At 31.0% G+C, this 23,275-nt stretch overlaps 1 protein-coding gene across 1 annotated transcript; it reads right to left on the reverse strand.

Moving 5' to 3' along the window:
* Nucleotides 1-476: 476 nt before the first annotated feature.
* Nucleotides 477-19,582, reverse strand: LOC127733450 (neuronal acetylcholine receptor subunit alpha-10-like). Its single transcript, XM_052242809.1, has 5 exons — nt 19,555-19,582; nt 17,293-17,435; nt 4,034-4,143; nt 1,618-2,153; nt 477-679 (listed from the first exon to the last, which is right to left on the reverse strand). Exons 1-5 carry the CDS (start codon nt 19,580-19,582, stop codon nt 477-479), a joined length of 1,020 nt encoding a protein of 339 aa, XP_052098769.1.
* Nucleotides 19,583-23,275: the final 3,693 nt, after the last annotated feature.

A 23,275-nucleotide genomic window follows, 5' to 3' on the forward strand; every position in this document is an offset into this window, starting at 1 on the left:
AAAATTTCCAACTAATCTAGGACTTGCATGAATTATTCTTTAATAAATAGGAAACAAATTTATTAAGTCTACCTCGTTGGAGGAAACATTTAAAATTGGGATTTCTTGTACTTGGAGTCTTTTTTTACTCTCAGTCGATTACTAGCATATTTTTCTCCAACAACAAAGAGTGCGATATCCGGGGATTCCCGTTCTAAAAATAAATAGCGATTGTCTAACGATCGAAAAATCTAACGATTCGTCTACATATGCTTTATGAAACGCACGTAAACGTAATCGTTATGTAGTCGTTAGTCGCACGCTAATATTAACGTTAGTCGTTATTAGCGATTGTTTTATGAAACGGCAGCCTGTTCTCTTTTAGAGTCAACGCCATTTATTTAATTTCTCACCAAAAACTATGTATGCAGTGGACGTTAGGAATCTTAGCTAAAAATCAATACACCATCCTGTTCCTGGTACAATTCGATCGAAAATTAAATGAATACCTTTTTTGTACAGCAGTTGTTTCTTTCAGCCCCGGGCAGAGTAACAAACGTTATCAGGCATGCCGTTGTAATCACACCCTTCATTAGCCAGTATGGTATTGCTTGCTCGCCACGGTAAAACACGTTGATTACAACTCCCTGAAGGATAGTTGACACGCCAGATAATCCAAGTATGAAGTTGAAGAAGATAACTGAATCCAAAGAAACAATGGATACATATTTAGAAGATGATGCTATTAAATTTACCCGCTTGAATACATTGTATGTTTGTTGACAGATGACCTATGCTTAAATATCGAGTAAGCACGTGAATACTCTTAATCCAGATAAATCTGTTGAATAGTTTTGAGATTCATTGTGTAAGTATTCAGGAGCCTGTAATTCAGTGGGTGTCGTTTGTTGCTGTATATCATATTTGTTTTTCGTTTATTATTTTGAACATACATTAGGCCGTTAGCATGGTTAGTTTTCTCGTTTGAATTGTTTTACATTTGTCTTTTCGGTGCCTTTTATAGCTGACTATGCGGTATTGGCATTGTTCAAGGCCGTACGGTGACCTATAGTTGTTAACTTTTATTTCATTTTGTCTCGGGTAGAGAGTTGTCTCGTTGGCTATCATACCACAACTTCTTATTTTTATATTAGACTGATATTTTTTTATTTCAATTGCATAACATTTCATAACTAGTGATTTTAAAAAGCAGGTAATGACACATAATTACGCATAAATTACAAAGAATTCTATAAGTGCAGTGTATTTGATGTGAATCGGCAACTATCTGTTGAAGATTTGAATTAGTATATACGGTAGTCGGTAATATTGTATCTGTCATCATCAGTGTAAAAGGAGTTAAATTCAGAATGTATATATTACATATACTTATTGTTACTCTTGTTCTCACCCGTCAAATTCATATTCCATCTCTACATATTTAAAATTAATTAATAAAGCAAAATAAAAGCCACACAGTCCTATCGAAATAACTATTCATTTTACTTTCTGAATGTATCAAGCTTATGGATATGGTATATAACCCGTAACCCATTATTTAAAATGACAAGGTAGTCATTTTGGCTTTAGTAAAAGGATACAACATAAATGCTATGCATTAAATTATTTGATACCTACCAATCCATGGTGTTGCTTCAGCTGACGGAGGAAGCTTGTCCGCTACAAGTAGCTGGAAAACAGACATTGCTAACATAACAGTTATCACTAGGGATACTTTTTCACCGGAACTAACAGGTAATATAAATCCAAGGGCCACTAATATTGTGATCATAATTGACGGTATTATTATATTCGTCACGTAGAACGCTGGTTTTCTTTTTAAATGAAAGTAGAACGTAACATCTGGATATGGTTCTGGGCAGCATCCATAATAAACAACATGTCGTTCTACGGTTAGATTTGGAACCTCCCATTCCACGTTTTGTTTCATTGACGATAAATCGACAGCACTTGATCTTGGAGAAAAGTCTAACGAAAATCCATGATAAGCCCATGAACCAAAAATCAACTCGCATTTTTGGGAATCGAAAGGAAAGTTTGCAACATCAATGGGACACAAAGCTTCAATAACTGTCGGAAAGTTGTAATACACTGATCCATCATAGTAAATAGTTGGTCTAAAATCTGCCAATCCAAAGAACTCTGATGAAATACTGAAACGGAAGTGAATAATGTTTTCCATTTAAAAAACTATTATGGTAAAAAACGTCGTTGTATTTATTTGCTGAAGCTGAAGCCCGCCTCCGGTGCGGGATTTTCTCGCTGTTTTGAAGACCCATTGGTGGTCTTGGGCTGTTTTCTGCTCTTTGGTCGGGTTGTTGTCTCTTTGACGCATTCCCCGTTTCCATTCTCAATTGTATGTATACATTGTTTAGGTACACGTATTCCGAATAGACATCCAAAAGATCAAAAGTATAGGGAAATGACCAATTAAGTAGTTAAAAGAATGGTGTTAACAGTTCAAATAAATTATTTTGCGTTTATATTTCAATATGTCGATCTGATCGTCCCATACTTTAAACTTATTATATAGTTTGGGGGTATTCTTTTCAAAGAAAGGATAAATTTATACTAATTTTTAATCCAGTCTATTTAATTTTGCTATACAACTGTATAATAGACAGTTGCTAACACAAGAATTATACTAAAACATGTAAAAGTGACTCAGAACTTGTATTCCCATAACATAAAACAACACCGGTCATGTCAGTTTGTTTAGTTATTGAATGGCAAGCTGCATGGTAAATTACGATAAGGTGTTTATTTCAATCATGAGGTTGTTTTAACGAATCTTTATTTATATGAGTTATATGTATCTTTAAAAAAGGGGGAAGTGGTTGATAGTGTATGTGATATCAGAGGAAAAGCACTAATTTGTATACTTGAGCCTTGATATTTACACTACATGACAATAATGCGGTACAAATGTATTATCAATAATATATTAGGTCATGAAGCAGGTATAGTTCAAAAAATACATGGTAGCAGAGTTCTAAGAAGGGAGCTGGCTCGCTCCCCTTACTGCACCCTTTCCCATTGTCCCATTTAAATTTTGTGATTAACATTTAATTACTCAGAAGCGGAATTGGATTTTCAACATATCCAAAAAGAGGGGGTACTGAGCATCCAAGGATTTAACTGGCAATTCTTTAAAAGGAGAGAGCGACTGTCAAAATACAATTTTCAGAAAGGTGCAAATTTAAAACCATCTGTGCAAATATTGCACAATTACTGTTCTCTTCTTGCATCGACTGCATGTGTAGAAACTATATAATTATATTGCATAGATTTGTAAAAATCATAAAGTGGAGAATAAATAATTTTTAAAAAGAAATAACCATATGTATAGAAAGTATATATTGGCTTGTTCCAAAGTTAAATAATATTAATAATATTTGCTCCTTTCATTGCGTTTCGTTCAGAAATCTATAAAACTGCAAAACGGGTTCAATTTAAGAGTTGAATGGTTATTTTTCAACCCACCTTTTTTTCTTAAAATGTCCTGTACCAAGTCAGGAAAATGGCCATTGTTATATTATAGTTCGTTTCTGTGTGTGTTGCATTTTAGTGTTGTGTTTCTGTTGTGTCGTTGTTCTCCTCTTATATTTGATGTGTTTCCCTCAGTTTTAGTTTGAAAGCCGGATTTGTTTTTTTTTCTCAATCGATTTATGAATTTCGAATAGCGGTATACTACTGTTGCCTTTATTTGCTTTTAAAATTAGAAAAAGCAACAGTAAATCGTGAAAAGTGTCAAGTTACATACATCCCTCCAGAACAGCATTACAATTTTATGGAATACAATCACATTTATAAAAATTGCATTGGATATTTTTGGGTGGTAAATACACCAAAGGTTTTTAGAATAGTAGTTGTAAAGTACTATAGCTATATGTTGGAATTTCTGGACTAGCAACGAAAGTAACATCGCAACTTGCGCTTGAACAAAAAGTGTGAACTTTTAACTGCATTAAAATATTCAGAGTATAAAGCCACTGTAAGACATTTATGAAATTTCAAATAAGGCTGTATATACCTGTCATAAAGGGTTAAGTCAGGCACCCATATCTTTTTGTAGGGTACGATAATGTTAGTGATTCCATCAAAATCATTTGGATCCCACTGAAGTAAGCAATCATTCCATTTCTGAAATAGTTAAATTAGGATAATTTAAAATTTTTGCTTTAAAGACTTAAATTTTCTGTACATTAATTTCTTTTACAATTGTATTTTATCTTCATGAAGTTCCAATCTCAACATATATTTCTACTAAGTTTTGCATTTGGTCAGAAAAAAGATAATATAACTAAGACGTGATATTTACTCGTTGAATATACATGATATATTTTTTTCTTATTTTCAGTTTTTTTATGCATTTATCATTCTTGTCTTCAAATTTGTATAGCTTACTTTCTGTGAGATTTTTATTTTCCAACATTTAAGATGTGCTTTTGGCGACAATTATTTCAAAGTAAAGTAGATAAAAATACTAAAGAAACTTAACTTAAAGTAAAACATAATGTATACTCATGGAAGTATAATACTTCCATGGTATACTTGACCTGTATCAAACGCATAATGCATTTGTAATGACCACCACAATAGCCAATTCTGCTGAAAGATGCATTAAAGCACCAACAGTCAATCAATCATTATAATGCATGTGTAATGGGCGATGGAACATTGTTCCAAATGGATTATTTCTCCTTTATCAGAATAAATCTAAATTAAAAAGTAAAAAAAAAACATCAACGATACCAGGCGTACAGTTTTGTATGCCAGACGCGCGGTTTGTCTACAAACAACTCATAAGTGTCGCTCAATTAAAACAAATTAAAAGACCAAATCAAGAACATAGTTGAAGAGCACTAATGACTCACAATTCCGAAAGGTTTACCAAATACAGCCCAGGAAATTTATTTCTGGGGAAAAATCCTTAGTGTTTCGAACAATTCAAAGTTTTGTAAACATTTAATTTATAAATATGACCATATACATCATGATAGAATATAGTGTGGACTAATAAATGATCAAATATTTATCTCATCTGCCTTCAAACAGTTGAATATGATACAAAAGATGACTTTAGGATGATAAATACCACTATTGGACCTCTTTGTCTTCTTTATAAGGTCTGTTTGGTCCATTTATACCTCTCATTTCCTCAAAATTTCAACTTTTTAGGCCAATAAATAAAAATTTTGGTGTAACTTTCACTCATTTATGATAGAAATGTTACAATAAATGAGTAATTAAAGTATACAAGCTGAATGAACTATCAATATAAAAGTTTACAGTCTCCAAGGAGGTTTCAATAAGTCCTTACGTAAAACTTAAATTTACGCCGCGTTCCAGAGAGGGACATAAAAAGCTTCTCTTCTAGTGAATAATTTGTTGTTACTGCTTTAAAAATAATTTCATTTACTTATAACTATATATTTATTGTAGTATTTCTGAGGAAACATTTTCTATTATAGCAGAATATAAGAAATAAGGAGAAAAAGGTCCCCAAAACACTAAGTATGGCTTGTTCTGTCAACTAATATTCATGGTAGAGTCCTATTTCAAGGAAATTTTCTCATAAAATGTGTTTTGGAGACTCAATCCACTCAGAATATCTCATTTTTTGTAATATTTCACTTAAATAGCAAGAAATTTTAACACACGAGAGTTCTCACAAGGTCAAAGGTGCATGTACAGCTTCCATATTAGGTATAATACCACCAATGATTTTCCCCTATTAGTCTTTGTAAAATTTGCAATTTTCAAAAAAATGTGCAGAATTTATCTTTGTTTCAAATAAAGAAATACTTGGCAAGAGTAAAGTTTTATTCTGTCCAGTACTATAGACAAAATTTTACATAACATTTCATTGCATATAAGAAAATAACCATCACTGGAAGTTAACCAATCAAATGTTTCCCTTTTATTAACCTGTGTACAAGCTTTAGTAACCATGTAACCTCAAGTTTCCAAAATATTCTATAGAAACCCCAAATAAAAAAAATAATGGTGCTTCTAAATACCCAAGATATATGTTTATGACCCAGAAATGTTTTATTGCAATGAAATGTAGGATTAATTACCTACAACTGTCAAATTCAAGGGAATATTTTTTTTCGACCTATTTTCGTTTGCAACCGGATGTGACGTACTATGATTTGGTGGTATTACACCTGTAAAACAATCCTCATCAATATGGTACCAATAAATTACCAGACGAGTACAAATGCATTATTTTTTTTTGCGATACGTTAGATAGTTAAGTTATATATACACTATGTTTGTTTTTTGTTTTTGTTTTTGTTTTTTTGTTTTTGTTTTTTTTTTTTCAATAAAGACAGAATACATCAAGCTTGATTACACATGTACAGTTTCAAGTATGGTCTTTAAGATATTTCCTTTAAATAGCAAACAATAAAAAAAGTATAACTATAATGTTTGTACCAGTTATGAAATATTTAATTCACCTAGGACAGATTGTAATGGCAACCATTTTTTATATACATGTATATATTCGTTTTGGGTAGGGGATAAGTAATTAACAGAAAGTTGTTCTATTCTTATACAATATTATAAATATTCAGTACTACTTTTCACAGAAGGTTTTTCACCTGAATTTTTACAGCTATAAATATAATATTTTAAAATCAACATTATATGTTGAACTGTATTATATGGATCTTGAAGGATTTTCTTTAATATTGGCCAGAAAAAAATCGATAAAAATATTAACATAGTTTTTTTTTTTTTTATTATTTTTTAGTTTTTCTACAATATCATTTTCAATAACATCTTATCTACCATGCTCTGCAATTGTTTTTTTTCCAGATACTTGAGATTGCACTAACAAGATCATAATATTCAACAAAATTGGTATAAACTGTATACTTAGATTAAACTGTTCAAATGTCAGTATGTTTTTTCCATCTGAGATTATATTATTTATAAAAATATACCCTCATTACAATAATTATCATAAACAAATGGCTTTCCCCATCTTTTAATGTTAATATTCAGCCAAATGGGTTGACTCTGGATGTTTATGGCATTGTTTTCATGTTTCATCTTTTCTGGCTTCAATTTTAATTTTGGACAGATTAAGAAGAATGTCTCTCCAAAAAGGATTTAACTTTTTTGCAACAGTTTCCAATCCGTCTTTTGTCAGATGCTAGATTTTATCTCCCCTATATTTTTCTATATAACTGTAACTTAGAAATAAAATCTTCCAAAGGAAAAGATTAAAGGATCTAGCAGTTTCTAAAGCCATGACATTTTAAGGGACATACAAAAACTTTCTATATGGGGGAATTTTAAACCTCCTTCAGCATAATTACTTATAATAACCTTCCTTTTTATTTTGTCTGGCTTTCCATCCCATAAATTTCAGATGAAAATTCCATGTATTTCTTGCATAACCTGAACTTGCGGATTTGGTAGTACTGCCAGGATCTGTACCAAAAGCGGGAAAGCCAAAGTTTTTATAATAATGGTTTTGCCAATATATGTCAAGTTCCTGTATGCCCCTAAATTGAGAAGGCTTTTCATGCTTTTAATTTTTTCTGTAAAGTTTTCTTAAGTTTTATCATCATTTAAGAGATTGAAACGAATTCCCAACAGTTTAAACTTTCCTGATGTATTCCATAATAATTTCTTATTTGGTAACAGTTTTTCATTACTTCCTAATCTTGAGCCAACCCATATGGCTTCAGTTTTATCTACATTTACTCTCAAACAAGCACAAGCAGAGAAACAATCAAATATATGCAAAGCTTGTTTAAGAGATTCCTCACTTTCATCCAGAATCAGAGAGGAGTCGTCTGCATATTGACCTAGTAAAAACTGTGAGTCGTTTACTGTGACACCAGATACACTTGGGTTATATTTTAAAGCTGCACCAAGTAGTTCCAACACAAGGAAACCCCACTACCTAATTTAAAAAATTCTGATAAATTGCCATTATTTGTAACTGCACTAGTAATGTCTGTATAAAACCCATAAAAATCCAAAGTTTTTTTTCAATAAAAGACCATTCGACCGTGTCGAAGGCTTTTTCAAAGTCAACCAGTAATAATAATCCTGGAATATCTTTTTCTAATTAATCTATCAAATCTGCAATAATTCTAACACATTCACCAATGTATCTTCCTCTTAAGTAACCTTTTTGTGTCTGACTTACAGGGATGGGGTCGATTAATTTAAAATGTAATCGATTAATAACAATTACATTGCTAATTTAATGTAATCGATTACATTACAATTACATCTAAATTCAAATGTAATCAATTACATTAGATTACTTTCTTTAAAGTAAACATGATTAATTTGGGTTACTTATGATTACATTGTATATTGTAATATTAAAGAATTTCTTATAAACTTTTATCCTCACAAAAAAGCTGATTTTTGTGAAAATTTTTGTTTTTTTTTTATATCTTTTATTTATTCATCTTATTAATAATTAAGACTAGGAACTGTGTAAAACATGTGTAAGTTTTGATTACATAGACATTTCACTAATGTATTTTACTAAATATTTAAAGCACATGCATTTGATAACTTCAATTTGTTTTTTTTTTAAATATAATTTGTACTATTATAACATAAAGACTTAAGCAAAAAGTGTTTGCAATTTTTATAAGGTATTATTCCACAAGAAAATAAATAAAACAGAATCCTTATTATATTATTAAAACATTTCACAAATGTATTTTACTAAATAATTTAAGCACATGTGTCACTTAATCACTACTTCAATATTTTTGACAAACAATTGTTATAGGTGAGCTTGGGTATTAAAAATTAATTGTCTTAATTGCAATATCAATAAAGTTGTAAGTAGTTTATTTTCATAATGTATATAGTTGTTTGAAATAACTATTGTTAAAAAGTACATATCAAATTATCTATGGAAAACAAAATTTATTCAAATTGTAAAAAAAATAAAATGTTCATAAATAATTAAGTGGGCTCATTTATGTTGATCATCAAAGTAAAAACTGGAACTAAATTCCCTTTTTGTTATATGCTATTGAATTTTCCTGTAGTAAGTTATAACAAAATAATGTATTATCTTAAATTGGAGTTACTATCAGAAGTATTCCATGAGTGAAATACTTTCAAAGCATATTCGTTTATCATAAGCACTCAATCTCACAATAAAACATTTGGAAAGGTAAATTCCTTTAGGGAACTGCTACAAAATAAATCACACATTTCCACTCTACATGCCCAACTTGGTTACACTAAACTTGTTATATGGAAGGTATGATCAATCATAGTGAATACCAGTTTGATAAATTTTTTTCATTCATACTTAACATTTTCTTATTTCTATATTGTATATCAAAAACTAATTTCATATACAAAATGTGTAATCCGAAAGTAATCATATGCATGTAATCTTAAAGTAATCTAAAAGTTATCATGATTACACCTGATTTTTACATTGTAATCGATTAAATTACGATTACTTGTAATCAGAAATAGCATAATTACTGATTATATGTGATTACATTGCAAAATGTAACTGATTACAGCTGATTACGATTACTGATGATTACCCCATGCCTGCTGACTTATAATATTTTGAAGTAAAGGTCTCAATCTGTTTGCTATGCAAGCAGATGCAAGTATAAAGTCCACACAAAGTAGAGTAATTGGACGCCAATTTTTCATGAAATGTTTTTCTTTTTCTTCCTTTGGTAGACATACTATTAGCCCTTGTCGCTGACTTACTGAAATTTTTCCTTTTTCAAGGCTCTCATTCAGACAATTGACAGGAGTACAATGTAAATTTTATGTCATTCCAAAAGAATTTATAGAATTCTGCAGTAAAGGATCTATGTCTGGTGACTTAAAAATTTTCATATTTTTCAGGGCAATAATGCATTCCTGAAAGGTAATTTGACCCTCACAGGAAGTGATCTCTTCTTTGTCAGGTTTAGTTATAAAGGGATTATTTTCATTCATGAATTTGGCATTCTCCTCATCTCTTTGGTTAGAACTTTTGTATAAAGTTTCATAAAATAGTTTTTGTTCTCTAAGAACGGCGTTCGGATATTGAATAGCTTGATTACTCTCCAAAACTAATTTTAATATATTTTTTTCTGTATAATTTTTTTTTCAAGATTACAAAAGAAACGTGTATTTTTCTCCCCTTCGACTTGCCATTTTGCATTTGCTCTTATTATAAAATTTCAATATTTTTTTCTTCCCTTAAAATTTTAAGTTCTGTTTCAGTCTTTCAATATCATGTCTAAATTCATCTGAATTATTTAAGACGAATAAGTTGTTTAATTTTTCTAATTTTTCAAAAAGCATATTCTCCATCTTGTCTTTCTCTTTTTTCTTAAATGAAGAGCAGGAAATGGCTGTGCCCCTTATTTTAATTTTAATAGTTTCCCAAAGTAGTTGACTATCTATTTTATGTCAATAAAATAATATCCACATATATTACAAATTTATATTTGTTGCTATCTGTCCCAAGTGATTTATATAACCTGCATGTTTTGCATACTGTACACCAATATTCATATCTTTTTAATAATTTTGGTTTTGTGTAGGGACCCCCCTGATGAAACTTTGTAATCTAAATGCATTTTGCCAATATGAATTATCTGCCTTTTATATTAAGATCTAAATTAAAGTACATGAAAAAAGTAAAAAGTCTCAAATGACGGTTTGTTTAAAAAAAATTTAGTCACAATTTTCCCCCTTTTTGTGGTATTGATTAAAAAAGACAAAACATTCACAGTGCCATTAGTTTGTAGCCAAAAGTATTGCTAGGATGTACATAAAATGCAGTTTTCGCATTTGTTTTATCAATGTATTGACTAATGATTAAAACAAATAAAGACCAGAAGGTGGTTTTTGGATATACGATTCAAATGAGACAGCCGACCAACTGTCTATTACACAAACAGAATTTTTTAACAATCTGATAGTATTGTTCTAACAGCTATAAATTTATACTAGTAAATACTTGGACTTAAAATGTACATGTATACACCTTTACCAGGATATAAATATTCTGGTCAACATAATCAAGATCGAGTTACTTTAACCATAACCAATGGTAATTAAATATAACAATAACCTACATATTCATTACATGGTAATAAATCCTTAAATATTTTAGCCAATTTACAATCAAACAAGAATCAAATCTAACTGCTATGTTTTGTCCAAAAATAAACCATATATATATATATATATATATATATATATATATAAACAAGTCTAAATTGAAAACAACGTTCAAACCTATGATTGCATTTGATAAAAACCGCAATTTTTATACGTGTGCATGCAAAACAAATTTCTTGGTAGAGGGGTCTAAATACAGCACAAACAACGTTTTCCAAAAGACCTACAAAGTGAAAAAGTATATTTTAACAAAACGCATTTGACTAGCAGGTCGAACAACGGATGTTCTTAAACACTGCTGACTGCCATTGGCGATTGCCAAATAAACGGATCACCGATGTAACAAAATGGATATTAACTATTAATTTAATAGCAAACAGAAAACAATAAACTTGCGGAAAAGATGGTATACCGCAAACAAAAGGTGCAAAAATTAGTACATTCTATCCGGATTTAAGGATAAACTCTTGAATTTTGAAGAGTCGAAATAGGATGAACAGATCATATAAACCCGAAGGCAAATATAATACAAGCCCAAACGAAAAAATATAAACAAGTCTAAAATGAAAACAATGTTAAAACCTATGATTGCGTTGGATAAAAACGGCAATTTTTATACGTGTGCATGCAGTCTAAATACAGCACAATTAACATTTTCCATAAGACCTAAAAAGTGAAAAAGTATATTTAAACAAAACACATTTGACTAGCAGGTCGAACAACGGATGTTCTTAAACCCTACTGACTGCCATTGGCGATTGCCAAATAAACGGATCACCAGATGTAACAAATTGTATCTTAACTATTAATTTAATACCAAACAGAAAACAAAAAACTTGCGGAAAAGATGGTATACCACAAATAAAAGGTGCAAAAATTAGTACACCATATCCGGATTTCGACAATTAATGTCTCTTCAGTGATGTTAGGAATCGAAACGGTATTTGGAAGGCCATTTAATTTAACTCAATTTAGGATAGACTCTTGAATTTTGAAGAGTCGAAATAGGATGAACGGATCATATAAACCCGAAGTCAAATATAATACATGCCTAAACGAAAAATAATATGAACAAGCCTTCATTGAAAACAACGTTGAAACCTATGATTGCGTTAGATAAAAACCGCAATTTTTATACCTGTGCATGCAAAACAAATTTCTTCGTAGAGGGGTCTAAACACAGCACAAACTACATTTTCCAAAAGATCTAAAAAGTGAAAAAGTATATTTTAACAAAACGCATTTGACTAGCAAGTCGAACAACGGATGTTCTTAAACCCTGCTGACTGCCATTGGCGATTGCCAAATAAACGGATCACCAGATGTAACAAAATGGATATTAACTATTAATTTAATACCAAACAGAAAACAATAAATTTGCGGAAAAGATGGTATACCGCAAACAAAAGGTGCAAAATATAGTACACCATATCCGGATTTCGACAATTAATGTCTCTTCAGTGATGTTAAGAATCGATACGGTATTTGGAAGGCCATATAATTTACCTCAATTTAGGATAGACTCTTGAATTTTGAAGAGTCGAAATAGGATGAACGGATCATATAAACCCGAAGGCGAATATAATACAAGCCTAAACGAAAAAATATAAACAAGTCTAAATTGAAAACAACGTTCAAACCTATGATTGCGTTGGATAAAAACGGCAATTTTTATACGTGTGCATGCAGTCTAAATACAGCACAAACAACGTTTTCCATAAGTCCTAAAAAGTGAAAAAGTATATTTTAACAAAACGCATTTGACAAGAAGGTCGAACAATGGATATTCTTAAACCCTTTTGACTGCCATTGGCGATTGCCAAATAAACAGATCACCAGATGTAACAAAATGGATATTAACTATTAATTTAATACCAAACAGAAAACAATAAACTTGCGGAAAAGATGGTATACCGCAAACAAAAGGTGCAAAAATTAGTACACCATATCCGGATTTCGACAATTAATGTCTCTACAGTGATGTTAGGAATCGAAATGGTATTTGGAAGGCCATATAATTTACCTCAATTTAGGATAGGCTCTTGAATTATGAAGACTCGAAATAGGATGAATGGATCATATGAACCCGAAGGCAAATACATGTATAATACAAGCCTAAACGGAACAAATATAAACAAGTCTAAATTGAAAACAACGTTTAAACCTATCATTGCGATGGATAAAAACCGCAATTTTTATACGTGTGCATGCAAAACAAATTACTTGGTAGAGGGGTTTAAACACAGCACAAACAACATTTGCCAAAAGACCTAAAAAGTGAAAAAGTATATTTTAACAAAACGCATTTGACAAGCAGGTCGAACAACGGATGTTCTTAAACCCTGCTGACTGTCATTGGCGATTGCCAAATAAACGGATCACCAGATGTAACAAAATGGATATTAACTATTAATTTAATAGCAAACAGAAAACAATAAACTTGCGGAAAAGATTGTATACCGCAAACAAAAGGTGCAAAAATTAGTACATCATATCCGGATTTCGACAATTTATGTCTCTTCAGTGATGTTAGGAATCGAAACGGTATTTGGAAGGCCATATAATTTACCTCAATTTAGGATAAACTCTTGAATTTTGAAGAGTCGAAATAGGATGAACGGATCATATAAACCCGAAGGCAAATATAATACAAGCCCAAACGAAAAAATATAAACAAGTCTAAATTGAAAACAACGTTCAAACCTATGATTGCGTTGGATAAAAACCGCAATTTTTATATGTGTGCATGCAAAACAAATTTCTTGGTAGAGGGGTCTAAACACAGCACAAACAACATTTTCCCAAAGACCAAAAAAGTGAAAAAGTATATTTTAACAAAACGCATTTGACTAGCAGGTCGAACAACGGATGTTCTTAAACCCTGCTGACTGCCATTGGCGATTATTTCCATTTTACAGTTAAGCAAATCATTCATACTCTTCAATAAAAGAAGATTTATCAAATTTAAACATTCAAAGGCTATAATTCTTGAAACCATAAAGCCATTTAAGTATCAAGCCACTTTGACAAATTGTTTTCTTAACAATTATATGATCATTATTGTTTTTTTTTTTTTTAAATAAATTTTGTTTACAACATTTTACAAAGTTGCTTTATATATAATACTTCAATAAAAATACAATTCATGTTTTCAAAAATAATTTTTTTTCATATTCAAAGAAAGATAATCTCAAATTTAAATTGTGCCTTTTTGTTATAAGACTTTTTGTCCGTGACTTTTTGTCTGTGACTTTTTGTCCTGTGACTTTCTGTCCTACATTCGATGAAAATTATGTAAATATGCTTAAATTTGTAGTATATCTAAAGGGTATTCATTAAACTTTCAACTCCTGTTAAATTTTAAGTGATTCTGAAATGTATAGGGTGAATGATTGTCTAAGTAAATGGTCTAAATTTTATTTTCGATTTTAACCAGGAAGTTAATAAAATGACCCTATATTAATACTCAAAGCAGTATTGCTCTCTTAAATGCTGGTCATGACCCTTCAAGAATTCTCCAAGAAACCATGAAGGGGGATACTAGTATGAGAAAGTAATTGAAATTTTGCAGTCTAATATAGGAAATAAAACAATTGCCCCTCAATTTTGATAAAATTGGATTGAAGTAATGGGGGAAATAATTTGGTCCCCGTTCCAAAAGTAAACACGGAAGTGTTGTGGTGTGATTAAAAATACATGTTCCGGATATGGCACCGAAATTTTTCCGTGAGATGGATTTAACTTTATATCATTGAAAACATACAAAAAATATTTGGTTCTGACAGAAAGTTTTAGATAATGAAGTAACAAAACACTATTTTGCTTGTGTGATTTTTCTCTATTAAACAATAAGTACAGGATGTAGCCATATATCAGTCAAATTCTAACTTGCGTTACTTAAGCATGTTAAGTTTAGCGGAAGATCGATTTAACAAAATGCTTCTCTTCATGCTGAAATATCTGATATGAAAATATCTTAATTGTGCTCATAGTTAGAAAATAACATACCAGACGTATCCACAGATTCAGCTTTATAACTTGGTTAGGCTCGTCCTGTAAAAACAAATATATAACTTAAAAGGAACCATACGATAAAACGGGTATAAGCCGAGGGCATCTTATGTTTTAAATAAAGGATTGCTAGCCTCGCATATAACTTTATAAATTTGGAATTTTGTTTTAGAGATTTAATAGGTAGGCCTGTTTGAAATTGTTTCAGCAAATGGTGTTGTATATTGTGGATTCGTGGTTTACCAATTTTCGTGTATTTCGTGGATGCATGACGAATTTAAATGTTTGAAGAAGTGCAAATTTTCTAAAGACTGGCATACAGGCTGGCAAAACTATGACCTGGATTATAGTTTTCTAATGGAAGACTATCAAGCCTGCTTCATATGTTAAGATCATCGCAAATCATGACAATGTTTTGGTATGTCACAAAAGATGTTCTTCTACAGAAATTTAAGGAAAGAAAAAAAAGGCACCAGTATAAAAATAAGAAGATGTGGTTTGGTTGCCAATGAGAAAATTAACTCTCCACAAAAGACCAAAAGACATAGAATTTAACAACTATAGGTCACCGTACGGCCTTCAGCAATGAGTAAAACCCATACCGCATAGTCAGCTATAAAAGACCCCGAAATGACAAATGTAAAACAATTCAAACGAGAAAACTAACAGCCTGATTTATGTACAAAGTAATGAACGAAAAACAAATATGATATACAGCAACAAACGACAACAACTGAATTACAGGCTCCTGACTTGGGACAGGCACATACAGAATGTAAAGGGGTTAAACTAGTTTGAAGGCGCGACAACCCTCCCCTAACCTGGAACAGTGGTGTAACAGTACAACATAAGAACAAACTATAAAAATCAGTTGAAAAGGGGTTAACTCATCAAATCGATCCAAAGCAGAAAGACATCTAACAAAACACAGAGTGGACGTGGCAGGGTACTCATACATCCCTACAACAAAAAGACACTAAGTACAGATCTGAGGTTTGATTTTGTTCTAAGCTACCATGTAGTGGTAACATATGAAATCAAAAAGAATGACAATGATTAACAAAAAAAATACGGAAACATGCACTAAAAATCATTACTTGAAAGCACTGATTTTCTAGCAAGAGTAGAGTAAAAAATCGTATCATAGAATGGTCTGAGTAGAAGAGAAGCTTAAGATACCAAAGATATATTCAAACTCCTAAGTCGAAAAAAACTGACAATGCCATGGCAAAAAATGAAAAAGGAGGAACTATAGGCAAGTTCAATATGTTTAACCTGTTGATATTAAGGCATGTCATCCTACATTCCAGTGGCTTTGCTGTACTTTAAAGTAGATTCCATACAACAACGTTAAAAACAATACAGGAAGACACGGTCTTGTGCAAAGACAAAAAAAATCCCTACAGATTTTCAAAGCAGAAAAAAATAAAAGATTTTAATCGTACAAGTACGTTTTCCTTTGACAACATATAGTCTAGCTAGGCAAAAGGGGAGTTTATGTCCACGTAAAACTGATCTATACAGGTATCGTGTTTTGTGACTATTCCAAGTCAAACTATCTGAGTGATATGCTCTCTGTTGTTGTTTCTGTTTTTTTGTGAGAAGTCGGGTGTCGATGGATTGTTTGGTCTGTTGTACTGTTTAATTATAATAATTTGGTATGTTTACATTTCTCTAGCTACAATAAGTTTATATGTATGCATCTGTTCCTTTTTTTTGAATTTGAAAAAAAAACTACGACAATGACGTCTCATCATGAGGGTTAAAGGTAGTATTGTATTTACGCCTTCTCCTCTTTTTGTTACAAATAACATTTATACAACAAACATTACCTCGTACAAGAATCATTCATACATCTATAAACAATCTAAAGTTTGATTTTTGTTTATTACAACTTCTTCAGGTTCATTTAATATGGTTTTGGTCCGTTTTGTTTGGGACCTGGAGTATGAACAAATCTTAACCCACCTTTTCCTCGTAAAGTTTAATATTGAAATATGCATCAAAAGGCGTAAGATTTTCTTTAAAAATTAGTTTACAACTTCATTTTGCAACTGTTTTACAACATTTCGATGGCCGTTAGGCTACATTTAACACTACAATACAAACTAACAGAAGTAGCTTGGTATAACATACCAGTTCTATAACTTGTCTCAGTGCAATGCCTAGAGTAGCATTAACTTGCGTAGTCCCATTACATACTGGTCTCAAGCTGCTATCATAATCTGCAAATATCACATCGCTGACAGTCTTAACAGGACTTGTAGTACAATGAACAGCTAGAAAAACAAAGATATAATGGGTGCTACAACCTGATCTAAATACTTCTAAAAAGCAAAACCTTCACAAAAAACTTATCAAGAGATGAAAGACATGTAGGTTGTAACAACATGATCAATTACATTGGAAATCCAAAATATATTTTTACACTTTTATCCATTGTGTGTTCATTGGAATGGGTTGGAAAACCATTCGCGTAGGACACGTCATAGGCAATTATTTATGAATTTAAATGACAATTGTTTCAGTGTCTGATGCATTTGTACAAAGATCTTGTAAAATATAATCTGTTTAGTTATCTTATTTGCTTTGTTCATAACCCAGAATAATAACTTACATGTGACTGAATGATGGTGCATAGATATTAATAGTTTTACAGACAAAATCATGTATGGGTATTTAGAAAATATACGAGGTTCACGGAAAAAAAATGAGGAAAAATGTTGTCGAGTAAAATACACGTTTATTTTCATGGGACCTATATATATATATATATAAAAATATATGTAAAAGAGAGTCGGAAGTTAACGTTGGGACATTGTCATTGCAAATAAGACGACGAGAAGACTAACAAGACCACAAAGCAATGCATAAAAAGCTAAAAACTGATCAACACGAAACTCGCCAAAATATTGGGGTGATCTCATGTGCTCCGAAAGGGTTAGCAGATCCGGCTCCACTAGTAGAACCCGTCATGCTGCTCATGTTAAGTACAAATTATGGTGATCTGTTGCATTCTGTGAAATGTTACATTCGGTGATATTACAATCGAGGAAAGAAGATTGAATTGTCGTTACAGCGATTTGAAAATATATGTGGTCGTTTGTGACACAGATATTCTTGAACGGTCAACCAACTCGTAATTACGTCACTGTATAACGATGTAATCCTGTCAATAAAGTTTGGTATTCATTTCTCTAATAATTGCAAATCTGCTTTGTTCTATTGTTCGGTTTCAAAAGACTGGTACTTAAAAAATTAACCAACCTTTAAAAGTTCTTTATAATTTGGTCATAAGCAAACAGACATTTTCATAATAAAGGGATACGGCCAAATTCCCCTAAATCTATTTTACACCAATACCAATTTTTAAACGTACTTTGATGTTTACCTAAACTACATCGGGATTCGAAAAATGTTACGACTTATATCTGAACAAGTGTAATTTTAACAGATGTACAAATTGTACAATAAGCACATGCTTAACCAAAACATATAAACATATGGGTCATTTTTTTTTTTGTCTTTTGGTTCATTTTCCCTTCTGTGATAATTCCAGTTCTACACAACATTAAGGTTGCAGTTATTAAGGTTTGCTCAGTTTATTTCTTTCTTCAAAACTAAAACAGAAAAAGATGTATTCATCTTTAGTGTTCAGACAGCAAACACTTTATAGGGACCAAAATGTAGGATTCCAAAACATATAGGCGAAATGACCAGAAAGTAAAATAATAAATTTGACACACTGGAATTAGAATCCAGAGGAACCTTAACTTTGAAGAAAAGTATTTAAATTCAAAGTAAAGAGTAACTAGAGAAGAATATACGGAAATTGGGCTGGAAATTTAAGGATACTTCGCAGACAAAGAAACTGTGAAAGGTGAATTTTAAATCAGGAATAAATTAAGTTAAACTCCAAAGAAACGCATCCATGGATGTTCACCTTGACGAATATATTCGGTATGCTCGAAAAGAAATCACTTCTAATCGGGAAGTAGAGTAAAACCGGACATTTTGAAACGGATCTATCTGCACTTTTTAATTGTCTAGAGACAGGCAATTCAATAGTCTTTGTGTCAGGATTGTGCAAATGTTATCATGTACTCAGATTATTATTAACGTTTTGTGGCGGAACAAATGAGCAATAAAACATTTTATTCATAATATAGAACAAAATATAATACAATTAAAAAAGCCGATTGCCTTGCTAACTATAAACAAATGTCATACAAGAGGGAGGTTTAGCTAGCTATAAACCTGGTTTAACTTACCATTTTCTTCGGAAAATGTCTGTACCAAGTCATGAATGTGGCAGTTGTTTTTCAATTGTTTCATTTATTGATAGCGTTTGATTTTGTCAGTTTTTATGGAATCCCCCCCCCCCCTTTTTGAATTTGCCTTGGAGTTCTGTATTTTCGTTATACATTTTGAGAACCTGAACAAGGAACTTTTACGAACTTTATAAGGTACACAAATCATAAATGGAAACAATATAATAACGACAATGTTCTTCTTCCGTTTGCTCATCCAAACACAAAACAAACTTTTCTGATTACATAAAAATAAAACAACTGAAGACTTGTTTGGATTGAGAGACGCACCAATATAGTTTTAATATACAATATTAGCTGGCATGGAATGTTATTCAACATAATGTTATAATGAAAGAAAACGTCAGCACAATCCTTGTATCACAATCTACAAATACAAATAATATGATTTAGAAAATGACATGATTTACCTGCAAAGGCTTTATAATAAGCTACATCTGAATATAACTGTAAAACTAGATTTGTTTTTTTTTTCTCGATTATTACGATGATTAGAAAAAAAGGAATCAAAAGAATTATATAAAGGTCTAAAACTGAACAACCTTCTTATTACTCAAGGAAAAGTAAAAGCAAAAACAAAAAATCGAGCAACATCAAAAGATTTGAAAAGACCATTCATAACCAGCCCGGTATGTTCACTGTTTAAGCAATTTAGATTGCATCATTTTTGGAACCGTTATGTTATTGTTTTAATATACATAGCTTTATTCGAGACAACATCAATTTTTAGTCTCACTTACCCGAAAGACAGAACGTTTTTCTTACTTGTTACATACAACGTTACTTGCCTCTTTACCAACAAACTGCGCTATTTAGAATTAACTTTAGTAAAATATTGGATTGATACTGTGTAACAGTTTGCGAGAGATTTTCTAGATTTTATTTTTTTCAACCGATAAAACAAGATAGAATGCATATGGTATAAATAAGGTAGTTTTTGTCTTGTTGATATTTTGTTGTATTTTTCTTTTTTATAGAACAATCTATTTGTTATGCATGTACTCTTTTCAAGGAACTGTATTGGATTTTCCATTCTAAAAATGGCTAGAAACAAACTTTTGAGAAATTTAAATTTAAGTTACAGAAAATGTTTTATTTCTTCCTTTAGGTGCATATACATTGTTATCATTATATCTATGCTACACAAAATATAAACCTTGAAATTGTTTTTGCTTTCGGAATAAAGTATTCATTATTATTATACTTTGAATTAAGGTATTTTTAATGCACAGTTATGAGATTTTTTTGTCGTAAGCTTTCAGTATTGGTTTTTCAAGTATGATATACAATAACTATTGTTCTTAATTTGATGAGGTTGATACAATAATTTATTAACCAGTGAGATATGATATTCACCGAGGCCAACGGCCGAGGGTGAACGTCATATCTCTGGATTGATAAATCATTGTTTAAACTGATATCAAAAGTCAACTATTACAATTGTTTTATTATATGACTTTTTTGTTATCCATCTCCAATTTTATAGTATTTGTTCAAGATATTTAATTGCTCCTTATTTTATACTAAATGTATGATCTACTTTGGCAGTTACTAAATTTTATAAGTTTAAATGCACAGAATGTATTTGATACAAATTCACTAAACATAAACCCGAAAAAAGAAGAAAAACGAGAATGTGCATGACATTATAAATCTACGTCATTGACGTTGCTTTGGAAAATAACTATTCAGGTTCACGTTAGCTGTTATAAACCTTATATTAAGGTGGTAGACCTGTGGTATGGGAGACAACTCTAACAAAGGTATTGGAAGTCATTTGTGCGTTTTAACCTAGCAGTAATTGAAACAGTGATCAAGCATTTATGTTGTTTACATTTGGTTATGAGAATGATGCAGGAGCATCTATGAAAATTGTACAATGTTCACTCCACCAAGCATTCAATTAAGGAATTACATTTTGTTTATTTTAAGTTTAAAAAAATCAAAAACGGAAAAGATAGAAAATTGACATTCATACATGAAATGCTTTTAAAAAATGTACCGAGGAGATTTTTTAATTACTCTTGACATCATTAAGATAAAAAGGATGGAAGGTTTGGTAAAAATTTAATTGGATAAAAAGTGTATTGAATAATAAAATTATAAGGTTTCAGTGATAAGCTACAAATGTATTGGTTGATAGGATGTACTTAACTGTATGTCTTTGGTTTTCAAATACAAACAGCAACATTCTAGAAGAGATGATCTGAACATCCATCCTAGTACAAGCTAATGCTAACAGATAATCTACATTAGCACAAAGATAGTACTAAGATAGTGACATACTCTCAACACATTGAATTACGCATCTGCTAATAGGAGCATTTTATAGTCATAGGGAGGGAATGTACATTACGTATCATAATGTTGATTTGTCAATTCGTCCCAAGGGTAATTGTCCCATACTGAATTTTGCTGCTTCTCCTTATAAACTTGACTACAGTTATCATTGGGATCATTCAAGTTTTACTTATGCACATGAAAATAATGCAAAGAAAAACTGTAGAAGATTTTATAAAGAAAAAACAATTTTTATAAGGTCTGTATGCCAAATTGTTTAAATATTTTGTAAATTTCAAAAGGTCAAATTCAATCAAAGTTTGTGTTTTTCAAGATTTACAAACAATAATTGTTTAGGCAATTTTTTGCCGGAATTAAACAATGATTTTTTTCTGAAAAAGGTTTAAAAATAAATGTGTAATCTAAGCTGCCCAAAATTTTTGACTTATTCGGTCAATTTAAACAATTTATTTACATTCAGGCTACAAATATTACCATGAAATTTCAGATTTACTATAAAGTATCATAATGTTTCTACTATGGATTTTTTAGTCATGGGTATTCCTAATGAAAACATGTGCAAAAACACACAATAATATATTCCTACTAGTTTTTTTACCTTTCTTTAAGGTACCCCAAAACTGGTCATATTCAATATACCCTAAACATAAAATGCAACGGTGAATTTTATTGATTTTATTAGTCATGGAAATTCCTAATGAAAACATGTGCAAAAACACACAATAATGTATGCATACTAGTGTTTTTGACCTTTCTTTAAAGTAACCCACAACTGGTCATATTCAATAAATCCTAAACATAAAATGCGTCCGTGAATGTTAACAAGACTTTGCCAGTTGATGCATGGACCCTTATAGTTGTAAATATAATAAAAATTGAACGAGAGGAAAATTTTGGGATTACAAATGCTTACCCCTTAACCTCTCGTGATTTTTCCTGCGGTGAATATAACGATTTATCAAGGAACATTTACTATGTTTTTGTTTAGCCAAGGAAAAAATAAAGTTTTCAAATTCATATAATATTGTTAATTATTCCCTGGAAGGTTTGTCGATTAATATTTTTGTTTTTGACTCTGAATTGTTCCCTTTTTTTTCAATTTACGTGTGCGATTTTTTTATCAAAAGAATAGTTTTTCAATTTCGCAGTTACTACTCCATCAGTGATACTGATGCATGCAGTACTTAATTTGCTACTTAATTGAATACCATTTTATTCAAGAAAAATAAAACATTTCAAAGACACTGTTACGGACCACTTATAAGGTGAATAACTAACTATCTTTCCGTAAATACAGGTTTCCATATTTGCTACGTATCGGGTACGGTTGGTTCGTAACTCAACGTTAGTGTTGTTCTGGAGGTATCATTTATGGAATGAGATTATTTTATTCATCATTATAAAATTAAAGAAATTAAAGTATTGTGAACATAATTGTATGAATTTCAAGATTATATATTCGTTACAAAAATACGTCACTGTTTGTG

Source organism: Mytilus californianus, unplaced genomic scaffold (genome assembly GCF_021869535.1).
Source record: "Mytilus californianus isolate M0D057914Y unplaced genomic scaffold, xbMytCali1.0.p SCAF_3, whole genome shotgun sequence".
NCBI classification, from domain to species: Eukaryota; Metazoa; Mollusca; class Bivalvia; order Mytilida; family Mytilidae; genus Mytilus; species Mytilus californianus.

Excerpts from the sequence above, each read along its gene's own strand:
- LOC127733450 (XM_052242809.1), bottom strand. The coding sequence starts at position 19,582 with ATGTATAACGAAAATACAGAACTCCAAG. Across the intron at positions 2,154-4,033 it reads GACTTAACCCTTTATGACAG|TATTTCATCAGAGTTCTTTG; the intron begins GTATATACAGCC and ends CTTCCGTTTCAG. Across the intron at positions 680-1,617 it reads TGAAGCAACACCATGGATTG|TTATCTTCTTCAACTTCATA; the intron begins GTAGGTATCAAA and ends CTTTGGATTCAG.